At 41.8% G+C, this 12866-nt stretch overlaps 1 protein-coding gene across 1 annotated transcript in view; it reads left to right on the top strand.

Annotated features, from left to right (window-relative positions):
- The first annotated feature begins 2103 nt into the window (after positions 1-2103).
- Positions 2104-12866, top strand: part of LOC120941469 (CUB and sushi domain-containing protein 3-like) — a 33192-nt gene continuing 22429 nt past the window's right edge. The window contains exons 1-2 of the mRNA XM_040354867.1: positions 2104-2405; positions 2966-3292. Of these exons, the coding sequence (XP_040210801.1) occupies positions 2995-3292 (298 nt within the window). The 5' untranslated portion in view covers positions 2104-2405; positions 2966-2994. The remainder of the gene's footprint in view (positions 2406-2965; positions 3293-12866) is intronic.

Raw genomic sequence — 12866 nt, 5'->3', positions numbered from 1 at the left:
GTGCACGCGTTCAGGTCCGCAGGGAAATATCGTCCGCTGGTGTGTACAAGCCAGCGGGCCAAATGAAAAAACAGCCTTGTACGCCGGAAACAGCCCGTCGGACATTTCGAACGGACATGTTTGCTCGTGAGTACTCGGCCTAAAGGTTGCCGTTTAAGATGCATTTTTATCATTGCATGCATCTGTTCTTTCTATTAGTCAATGCACTCATATGTAAATTAAATAGCAATGTACAATTGCTGTTCTTAACAGTTTATCTTCAGAGAAATATATGTCCCATATGTAAATTAACTATGAATCATACTGTTTTGGTCAGGCTTTACAATAGATATTTGCCTACCTTGCTGATTCAGCTGTATAACTCTCTAGTTAATATTTGGTCTCTTTTTATATAATTAAATAGTCGATTAGGTGACTCATAGGATAATATATAACAAACAAGTAGTCATGTGTAATCTGGTGCAAATGCTGACATAAGGAGAAAGAGGCTACTCAAACTGAATCTTTAAACAGAATTTAGATCTAATGTTGTGTATTGGTGCACAAATAAACTGTATTTAAAGAAATGTTTTGAGTTTTTGGTAAAGTTGGGAAAGGGTTTTACATTTTTCAAACTTTTGTTGCTGTCTATGTCCTTCCTAGGGATGTCCACCCCCCTATTTGTCCTTTTCACCATGGTTACTGAGACAGAACGTTTTGGGCAAATACATAATTTTGGAGATGCCACCACTAGAGTTGAGCGGACACCTGGATGTTCGCGTTCGGGTCCGAACCCGAACTTTAAAAAAAAAGTTTGGGTTCGGGAACCTGAACCCGAACCCAAACTCCAAACCCCATTGTAGTCAATGGGACACAGACTTTTAGAAAAAAAAATGCGCGGAGGTCCCCGCAAATTCAATAACCAGACCCTTTAGGTCTGGTATGGATATTAAGGGGAACCCCGCCGTCAATTTAAAAAAAAAATGACGTGCGGTTCCCCCTAAATATCCATAACCAGACCCTTCAGGTCCGGTATGGATAATCAGGGGAACCCCGCCGTCAATTTAAAACAAAAATGACATGCGGTTCCCCCTAAATATCCATAACCAGACCCGTTATCCGAGCACGTTGACCTGGCCAGCCGCAGAAAAGAGGGGGGGACAGAGTGCGACCCCCCCTCTCCTGAACCGCACCAGGCCACATGCCCTCAACATGGGGGGGATGTCCCCATGCTGATGAGGACAAGGGTCTTATCCCCACAACCCTTGCCCGGTGGTTGTGGGGGTATGCGGGCGGGAGGTTTATCAGAATCTGGAAGACCCCTTTTACAAAGGGGACCCCCAGATCCTGACCCCCCCCTGTGTGAAATGGTAATGGGGTACACTGTACCCCTACCATTTCACGAAGGAAGTGTAAAGTCTTGTTAAAAAAAAACACACTGACACCGTAGAATAAAGTCCTTTATTAATAAAATAAAAAAAAAAAAAAAACTCCAGCGGTGATAATCCACTCATTCCCGGCTTCCTGCGTTGTCCTGATCCTGCAACGGCTGCGGGTGATCTCCAGCGATGAGAAGATCCTGCGTCGGGTGATCTCCGCTCCAGCGATGAGAAGATCCATCCATCCAGCGCAGCAGCATCCCCGACCTCCTCTCACCGCTGGACACAGCCCAGCGATACCCTTTTTAACAGTCATTTATTTATTGGTCCTAACAATGGCCAGGGTTTAATAACAAGTATCATCCCTCCCTCCCCAAATCCACCCACAGCTGTATTTCAAACAATATTTGTCACACCCTTTGCAAATTGAACTTGGGCAGCTTCACCCATCATTAATAGCAACCCTAAATACTTATTCCCTTGCCTTATAGGATATCAGCTGGCATTCTCATTGGCCATCAAAAAATGGACACCTTTTACAAACTACCAACCTGATGTGGAAGGTTGCTGGGCTTTTCCTTACCTTTGACACCCATGAGAGTCAAGGAATTCTGCTCTATATCAGCCCATACAGTAACAAGATCTGTTGGACTGTTTGCTATGGTTAAATGAAACTAAGTCAGAGCCTCTAAAAATCTTTCTAGTATAGAGTAATAAAGTGCAATCCTCTTCTTATGCTGTCCCAGGTTAGGTGTTCATATAATATAACGTAAGATGGTAACCATATTAGCTGCTTTACCAGTATATACCATCTATGTTTTTACTGAAATTGTTATTATTCATTGATTTGTTTCTTTATTGTAGAAATTGAAAAAGCGAGCTGTGGTGACCCTGGAACACCTCTGTATGGTATTCGAGAAGGGGATGGTTTCTCCAATGGAGATGTGTTAAGATTTGAATGCCAATTTGGATTTGAATTAATAGGTCAGAAGTCAATAACTTGCAAAGAAAATAATCAATGGTCAGCCAATATACCAATATGTATCTGTAAGTATTTTTTAATATACCTTGGTTTATTATGCATATAACACAAATGAATCATTCCAAAAATCTGTCTAATATGCTGAATCTTATAACTGGCACTAACTTGGTTGTTGTTTACATATACAACTCTCCTTATTGAAATATCCAAATGTTTCTCTTAAAGGTATGCTAAAAAATAAAAATGGTACATTGAAACAGTTTCTGCTATCTGTTCTATAAAACTTTGGTGAAGCAATGCAACTGTTTAGTTGACTAATATAATCAAACAACACATTTTAACAAATCCCAAAATATTTTCTTAATTTAGGTGAATAAATAATACTTCTGTTTATTCTTGTATTTTATACAGAACTTATATGGTATCTACGTAAACAAAACTGTTTTCAAACAAAAAGAAAATAATTAAAGCTGACAATTGCAATTTTAATTTATTCTCTGTCTAGAGAATTTATATACACATAAACAATCAAGAATAGTAAGCCATGTTTTATGCAAATTTGTATAATGAATGTGGAGTACTTGTTACAATTTGTCTGTACTTTATGTATTTATTTATTTTGCAGTTCCATGCTTATCAAATTTTACTGCACCAATGGGGACAGTTCTCTCTCCAGACTATCCAGAAGGCTATGGAAACAATTTGAACTGCATTTGGACTATAATATCTGATCCAGGGAGTCGGATCCATCTGTCATTTAATGACTTTGACTTGGAATCTCAGTTTGACTTTCTTGCTATTAAGGATGGTGATTCTTTGGACTCACCAATATTGGGAACTTTCACAGGTGCTGAAGTCCCGTCCCACCTTACCAGTAACAGTCATATAATCCGCCTGGAATTCCAAGCTGACCATTCAATGTCTGGACGAGGTTTCAATATTACATATAGCAGTAAGTATTATACAAAAAAAAAAGTTAGCTGGTAAATATTATAAGTGAACTTTTGAACTTTGAAATGCTTATGTTAAAGTGTTAGTAAACCTCAGACATGAAATATGAACAAAGCATGTTCCTCTTTAGTATGTATTTGTCTCTGTCCAGAGCATTAAGTGGTTGATTTACAAAAAATGGAGCACTCAGAAACTGCTACAGTTGTGCATGATAGCCAATCAGCTTCTAAATTCAGCTTGTTCAATTAAGCTTTGACAATAAAACCAAGAAGCTGATCGGTTCTATGCAGAGCTGCACCAGATTATGAGTGCTCCAGTTTTAGTAAATCAATCCCTGTGTGTCATTTCTGTCTGCTGCTCCTTTTCTCTGCTATCTGCATGAATCACTTCTGACAAGTTTTATTAACAACAAGAGAAAAATGGTGACAGGGGAGGGAGCTCCAGCTGATTGAAAACTGAAATTCTGTTCCTGTGTGCTATGTGAAGGGGATGTGTCTCTTCCCTCCAATCAGCTCTGCAGAGTGTAACTTCAGCTCTCATCCCATTTTATCTGACAAATCAGACACGCTTTATAAATTCCAGACTTTGAACGGGTGTGGAGAAGAGAACACTGCAGATAAACAGATACAACTTGTGTAGGATGATTTGTTTCATCTCTGTGTATCACCTTAGGCCAGTCACTTACTCGGTACTGTATATGTAAGGCTTTTCAACCACTTAAATTATAGTGTGTCTTGTGTAAACTAGTATGGTAAAACAAATTCCAAAAAGCCAATTTCCTGCCTTGTACATTCCTTTGCGTGGAATCATGCAACCATTTCTTCCAAGACACACTTGCCTCTGTACTCCTCACCTGTTGACACCATCTGAACCAAATAAGCTTATCTTGGTCTCATCAGACCATAGGACATGGTTACAGTAATCCATGTCCTTAGTTTGCTTGTCTTCAACAAACTGTTTGCAGACTTTCTTGTGCATCATCTTTGAAGAGGCTTGCTTCTGGAATGACAGCCCAGCAGACCAATTTGATGCAGTGTGCAGTGTATGGTCTGAGCACTGACAGGCTGACCCCCACCCCTTCAACCTATACAGCAATGCTGGCAGCACTCATACGTCTATTTTCCAAAGACAACCTCTAAATATGATGCTGAGCATGTGCACTCAACTTCTTTGGTTGTCCATGGTGAGGCTATAAGAAGATTGCCAAGACCCTGGAACTGTCCTGTTAAACCGCTGTATGGTCTTGGCCACCATGCTGGAGCCCAGTTTCAGGGTCTTGGCAATCTTCTTATATCCTATGCCATATTTATGTAGAGCAACAATTCTTTTTTTCAGATCCTCAGAGAGTTCCTTGTCATGAGGTGGCAGGTTGAACTTCCAGTGACCAGTATGAGAGAGTGAGAGGCATAACACTAAATTTAATATACCTGCTCCCCATTCACACATGAGACCTTGTAACACTAATGAGTCACATGACACCAGGTAGGGAAAACGGCTAATTTAGCCCAATTTTGCCAGTGGTTTAGACATTAATGGCTGTGTGTTGAGTTATTTTGAAGGGACAGCAAATGTACACTGTTATGCAAGCTGTAGACTCACTACTTTACATTGTAGAAGAGTGTAATTTCTTTAGTGTTGTCACATAAAAACATATAATAACATATTTACAAAAATGTGAGGGGTGTACTCACTTTTGTGAGATACTGTACATATTACACTATACACTATATTACCAAAAGTATTGAGACGCCAGCCTTTACACGCACATGAACTTTAATGGCATCCCAGTCTTAGTCCATAAGGTTCAATAATGGTTTGGCCCACCCTTTGCAGCTATAACAGCTTCAACTCCTCTGGGAATTCTGCCCACAAGGTTTAGGAGTGTGTTCATTGGAATCTTTGACTATTCACCCAGAAGGGCATTTTGTGAGGTCAGGCACTGATGTTGACGAGAAGGCCTGACTTGTAGTCTCTGCTCTAATTCATCCCAAAGTTGATGGTCAGGACTCTGTGACCAGTCAAGTTCCTCCACCCCAAACTTTCTCATCCATGTCTTTATGGACCTTGCCTTTGGTGCATAGTAGTGTTGGAACAGGACGGGGCCATCCCCAAACAAAGTTGAGAGCATGAAATTGTCCAAAATGTCCTGGTATGCTAATGCCTTAAGAGTTCCCTTCACTGAAACTAAGGAGCCAAGCCCAATCACTGAAATGCAACCCCACGCCATTATCCCCCCTGCACCAAATGATTTGGACCAGTGCACAAAGCAATGTCCATAAAGACATTAACGAATGCACTTCTGGAAGAATGGTCAAACATTCCCATACACTCCTAAACCTTGTGGACAGCCTTCCCAGAAGAGTTGAAGCTGTTATAGCTGCAAAGGGTGGGCCAACTCAATATTGAACCCTATGGATGAAGACTGGGATGCCATTAAAGTTCATATGCGAGCCAATACTTTTGGTAATATATTGTACAGGGAGTGCAGAATTATTAGGCAAATGAGTATTTTGACCACATCATCCTCTTTATGCATGTTGTCTTATTCCAAGCTGTATAGGCTCGAAAGCCTACTACCAATTAAGCATATTAGGTGATGTGCATCTCTGTAATGAGAAGGTGTGTGGTCTAATGACATCAACACCCTATATCAGGTGTGCATAATTATTAGTCAACTTCCTTTCCTTTGGCAAAATGGGTCCAAAGAAGGACTTGACAGGCTCAGAAAAGTCAAAAATAGTGAGATATCTTGCAGAGGGATGCAGCACTCTTAAAATTGCAAAGCTTCTGAAGCGTGATCATCGAACAATCAAGCGTTTCATTCAAAATAGTCAACAGGGTCGCAAGAAGCGTGTGGAAAAACCAAGGCGCAAAATAACTGCCCATGAACTGAGAAAAGTCAAGCGTGCAGCTGCCAAGATGCCACTTGCCACCAGTTTGGCCATATTTCAGAGCTGCAACATCACTGGAGTGCCCAAAAAGCACAAGGTGTGCAATACCCAGAGACATGGCCAAGGTAAGAAAGGCTGAAAGACGACCACCACTGAACAAGACACACAAGCTGAAACGTCAAGACTGGGCCAAGAAATATCTCAAGACTGATTTTTCTAAGGTTTTATGGACTGATGAAATGAGAGTGAGTCTTGATGGGCCAGATGGATGGGCCCGTGGCTGGATTGGTAAAGGGCAGAGAGCTCCAGTCCGACTCAGATGCCAGCAAGGTGGAGGTGGAGTACTGGTTTGGGCTGGTATCATCAAAGATGAGCTTGTGGGGCCTTTTCGGGTTGAGGATGGAGTCAAGCTCAACTCCCAGTCCTACTGCCAGTTTCTGGAAGACATCTTCTTCAAGCAGTGGTACAGGAAGGAGTCTGCATCCTTCAAGAAAAACATGATTTTCATGCAGGACAATGCTCCATCACACGCGTCCAAGTACTCCACAGCGTGGCTGGCAAGAAAGGGTATAAAAGAAGAAAAACTAATGACATGGCCTCCTTGTTCACCTGATCTGAACCCCATTGAGAACCTGTGGTCCATCATCAAATGTGAGATTTACAAGGAGGGAAAACAGTACACCACTCTGAACAGTGTCTGGGAGGCTGCGGTTGCTGCTGCACGCAATGTTGATGGTGAACAGATCAAAACACTGACAGAATCCATGGATGGCAGGCTTTTGAGTGTCCTTGCAAAGAAAGGTGGCTATATTGGTCACTGATTTGTTTTTGTTTTGTTTTTGAATGTCAGAAATGTATATTTGTGAATGTTGAGATGTTATATTGGTTTCACTGGTAAAAATAAATAATTGAAATGGGTATATATATTTTTTTTGTTAAGTTGCCTAATAATTATGCACAGTAATAGTCACCTGCACACACAGATATCCCCCTAAAATAGCTCAAACTAAAAACAAACTAAAAACTACTTCCAAAAATATTCAGCTTTGATATTAATGAGTTTTTTGGTTTCATTGAGAACATGGTTGTTGTTTAATAATAAAATTAATCCTCAAAAATACAACTTGCCTAATAATTCTGCACTCCCTGTATGTGTAAAGCAGAAATGTAACTTTCACCCAGCATTCATTGGTGATGAATCAATCGCTGTAATTGAAAACCTGTGCACCAAAAAGATGGACCTGCAGTAAATGTTTGTAAATTGTCATGTTAACTGATTAATAAACATGCAATTTTAGGTTTTAAGGTTTATACACATGGACATTTTCCTGCCCCCAGGGACACACGGATTCCACATACAAGCTAGCTGTACATGGATGTACTGTATTTGTGTAAACACTGATACTTGCTTGCATCAACATTTACCCTTGCAAGTGCATATCATTTATTTTCCAAAGAAGGATTTTTTTCATTTGAAAAATACATTATTAAAAAAATACAATATTATAAATGCCAGTTCTTTTGACAGAGGAAAAAAACAAAATTCTCATATAGAGCAATTTTGTACAATCATTTGAGCGAGTTTCGGCATGTTTAAGCACAATTAGCATTTTTCTCTGCCAGGAAACTCCTGCAATCCAGAAGTTTCTTTTTTATTTTTCTGCCTCTAAACACTGAGCTTAAAATATGACTCTAAATGTCCTAATGTGCATGGACACATGATATAAAATTGAGTTGCTTCCACAGGCAAAACACAAAACTCCAGTAGAAGCAGCGTTTTTTAAGCCCAGTGTGCATGGACCTTTGGGGGTTGAAGACAAACAGACTGTGCATTTTTCAAAAGTACAGTTGCACTCTGCAAGAGCAGTTGCTCCAGAAGCTCTGCTGACTTCCATCATCCAATTGTGTGCAAGCCAAAATGCTGTTTTTTTGTTTTTTCCTTGCACATGATTGGGTATTTTTTGTAAAGTGAAGCTTTACCTCATTTACTATGCCCTGGAGCAACTACACTTGCAGAGTACAACTGCAGTACACAGTCTATTTGCTTTTAGTAAATCAACCCCTTATGCCACGTACACATGATCGGATTTCTGACGGAATAAAATCCAATGGATTTTTTTGTCGGAAATCCGATGAAGCGTCGAATTGATTCTGAGCATGTATGGATTTTTCTTCGATGGAGTTCCACACAGACGATCGGAATTTCCTATCGTTTTGCAATAAGCGTTTATTGATTGGTTTGTGCAAAAGTTATAGGCCCAGATTCACAGAAAGCAAGGCGCACATTACGCCACCGTAGAGCAAACACTGTATGCTACGCCAACGCAGCACAGAGAGGCAAGCATTGCATTCAGCAAGCCAGTGCTCCCAACGCTGAGCCAGCGTGGCGTGGGTTTCGAAGGCGTACGCCGGCGTAGGTGGAAGTGGGCGTGACCCCATGCAAATGATGGGCCGAGCGCCAGACAGGTACATATCACGAACTGCGCATGCGCCGTCACGTGGACGCACCCCCCTGCGCCTGCTCATAACCATGCCGGCACAACTGCCTAAGCTACGCCGGATCACTGTGTACGCCGTGAACATAACGTATGCCCAGCCAGACACACGTCTAACGCACAATACGCCGGTTTGTGTTCCCTGGTGCAGACCTGAGCATGTCTGTTGCTGGGTTGCACCTCCTTTATTGGGAATAACTTTACGCCCGGCCATACAACTTACGTGCATCTCGCGTAGCATGCGCCGGGCACACGCACGTTCGTGAATCGCCATATTTCCCTCATTTGCATGTTTGAATGGCTAATCAATGGGAGCGGCACCATGCTCCCAGCCTAAATGTACGCCCACCCTTAGCCGGCGTAAGCAAGATACGTTGGCGGGGTGTAGCCTGTTTTTAGGCGCATATTAGTTTGTGGGTCTGGCGCACAGATACGACGGCACACATTTGCACTTACGTCGGCGTAACTTGTTATATGTCGGCGTAAGTGCTTTGTGAATCTGGGCCATAGCGTCTACAAAATAGGAGATAGTTTTATGGCATTTTTATTAATATTTTTTTACTAGTAATGGCAGCTATCAGTGATTTTTATCATGACATTATGGCGGACACATCGGACACTTTTGATGCTATTTTGGGTCCATTCACATTTATACAGCGATCAGTGCTATAAAAATGCACTGATTACTGTATAAATGTGACTGGCAGGGAAGGGGTTACCCACTAGGGGGCTAGGAAGGGGTTAAGTGTGTCCTATGGAGTCATTCTAGTGCTGCGTATATACGATCGGTTTGTCTGATGAAAACGGTCTGATGGACCGTTTTCACCAGACGAACCGATCGTGTGTGCGCCCCATCCGTTTTTTTCCCATCAGTGAAAAAACGTAGAACCTGTTTTAAAATGTTCTGATGGTTAAAAAATGATCGAAAAAAATTATTGTCTGTGGGGAAATCTATCGGTTAAAAATCAACGCATTCTCAGAATCAAGTCGACGCATGCTCGAAAGCATTGAACTTAATTTTTCACGATCGTTTTTTCAACTGCTGGTGTGTAGGCAAGACTGATGAAAGTCAGCTTCCTCGGATATCTGACGAAAAAATCCATCAGACCGTTTTCATCGGATGAACCGATCGTGTGTACAGGGCATTACTGTGTGGGGGCGTGGCTTACTGTGATACTACAGTGATCACTGCTCCCGATGAGAGGGAGCAGATGATCAGTGTCCTGTCACTAGGCAGAACAGTGAGATGCCTTGTTTACACAGGCATCCCCCCGTTCTGCCATTCCGTGACACGATCGTGGCGTGCGTGCGCCCATGCGGTGGCAAATTTAAAGGGATGTACCTGTACCCCCATTCTGCCAACATAAAAGTGCATGCACTGGTCGGCAAGTGGTTAACAAAGACAAGTTTACGCTTGACACATTTTTGAAAATTGTTTTTGTAGTTGATTACTTAGCATGGATACACATAGTTGAAAGACTTTTAATGCTAAGTTAACGTGTAGGTCGTGAGCAATCTGTTAGGTTTATGAATACCTTGAAGCAAATTTTTAGTTTAAACGGCAAGTAGGTTGTTTTTAATGTTATCTAGATAGTGTCTGAAGTAGTTGTCTAATCTTATTGCAGTTTCAAAACTAGTAATTGTTTCTGCCAAGGCCAGAATCATGCAATTAATAACAATATAAATTTAGTGCCTTTCCAAAGTGACACTAGTGGATAATGCTGTCACTAATAAGTTCTCAAAGTGTAATTGTGTAGCATTAACATTAAATTGACTGTGACATATGTCACGCCAGCTTGGTATATAAAACTGCTGTTTTGCCAGTAGGGTTTTCTTTTCCAGTGTTAAATATTCTCATTTGACTGAAGTTCAGTTACCACGCATGACTTAAAGTTAGGTCCTGTTCCTCCATGCTGAAACATTCCTACCACATTCATACTCTGTGTGCACTTAATTATACTGCAAGCAAAGAAAAAAGGAATCCATTCAAAAAAGTCTAAATAAAGATTTTAATACATTTTTTATTAGCTTTCAATGGCTGCATTGAAAAAGAATTGTGATCTTAAAGGGTTAGTAAAGGGAAAAAAAAATCCTTTAAAATAACAAACATATTATACTTACCTCCACTGTGCAGTTCGTTTTGCACAGAGTGGCCCCGTTCCACGTCTTCTGGGGTCCCTCGGCGGCTGTCTCTGGCCATAGCCGCTCACTGTATCACTCGGCCCCACCCCTCAGCGTGCCGCGTCACTGGATGTGATTGACAGCAGCGCCAGCCCAATTTTAAGAAATCGCTTTTTAAATGACAATTGCGTTGTCATGCTACACTGTACCAAAACAAAATTTATATAATTTTGTTCCCATAACTAGAGCTTGCTCTTTGGTGGTATTTAATCACCTCTGGGGTTTTTATTTTTTGCTAAACCATTAAAAAAAGACTGTAAATTTTGAAAAAATATATATGTGTTTCTGTTATAACATGTTGTAAATAAGTAAGTTTTCTCCTTCACTGATGGGCACTAAGGAGGAGGCACTGACAGGAATTGGTAAGGTGGCACCGATGAGCACTGATGAATGAATGAATGAATAACTTGTATAGCGCTACACATGCGAACTGAATCGCCTCTAGGTGCTTTTTCCAGCCAGTGTCTGCTTGGCTGGTGCAGTCATTTTACCCCGTAGGATCTCGACACGCTTGGGACACACAGTCATACACACAGATATACATATATATACTGGGCCAATTTGGACAAGATCCAATTTACCTACCAGCATGTCTTTGGGGTGTGGGAGGAAACCGGAGTACCCGGAGGAAACCCACGCAGGCACAGGGAGAACATGCAAAGTCCAGGCAGATGGTGTCGTGGTCGGGATTCGAACCAGCGACCCTGTAGCTGCTAGGCGAAAGTGCTACTCACTACACCAATGTGCTGCCTGATGAGGTGGCACTTATGAGGTGGCACATATGGGCACCGATGATAGGCACTAATATGCAGCACTTATGGGCACTGATAGGCAGCATCATATGGCGGGCGGAATTGGTTAATCACTTCTTGACCATGCTATAGCTGAAAGATGGCTACAGCGTGGTTGTCCAGTTCTGGGAGGGTGTCCATAGATATCCTCCCAGAACCACACCCCCTGTGAGTCCGCTGGGGTGCACATCCGGTGTGCTCTGTAATTGCTGTGTCCTTTAGACACAGCTGATCACAGATTGGTTAAAGGGCCAATCACAGTGGCTCTTTATCATGTGATCAGCTGTGTCCAATCACAGCTGATCACATATAAACAAACTTGCTGGTTTTCAGCATTCCTTTCATCAAGAGCTGTGCCGGTAGCCACCAAATGTGATAGGGTAAATTTACACTGATAATCACGGAACAGTGCTAATCAACACCCATCAATGCTGCCTATCAGTTCCCATCAGTGCTGCCTATCAGTGCTGCCTATCAGTGCTGCCTATCAGTGCCCATCAGTGCCCTCCAGTGATGCCTATCAGTACAGCCTCATCAGTGCCGCCTCATAAGTGCAGTGCACTCTATTCCACTCCTGAAAACGCATCTCCATCCCGGGATAGTATTAAAAAGGGGGGGATGGGGTTGGGACTTTAGATGAGGCATATGATAGAAACTACCACAGGCCTCCATCCCTGTAAATGTATAAAAAGGGGGGGAGAGCTGGGACTTTTTAATACTATTCAGGGATGGAGATGCGTTTTCAGGAGTGGAATAGAGTGCCTCCACCGATCTACCACCAACAGTTAATTATGCATTGTCATTTTTTGACTAGCTGACCCCGTTTGATGTGGTCCGCCTTTAGTTTGGTGGTATTTTGGTTTGGTAGGCATGTTTGGTTCCACTCCTGCATTTCTTTTATTTTTCCAGTGCTCTTTTTTGCCAGACCAACTATAGATAGGGGCGGGTTTAGGTGATCACCTGTCCCCTATCTATTGATTAGCACGACTGTGCTGCTTTTTAGAAGACTTTACAATTCATAGTTAGGACTGCAGTACCGGAGTGCCTTGACGTTGGCCTGCGGCTTACACAGGTATTTGCAAATACATGCAACTAAACCTCTGTTTTTAATTACATACAGTTAGACAGATTAATTTAGTTTAGTGCTCTTTTGGTTGGTAACTTTGAGCCTGGCTAATATGGAAACATTTGTTATATTCCATATATATATATATATA

The sequence above is a fragment of the Rana temporaria genome, chromosome 5 (genome assembly GCF_905171775.1).
Source record: "Rana temporaria chromosome 5, aRanTem1.1, whole genome shotgun sequence".
Lineage (NCBI taxonomy): Eukaryota > Metazoa > Chordata > Amphibia > Anura > Ranidae > Rana > Rana temporaria.
Note: the sequence above shows the minus strand (reverse complement) of the source record. Positions and strands in the feature narration are given on the sequence as shown.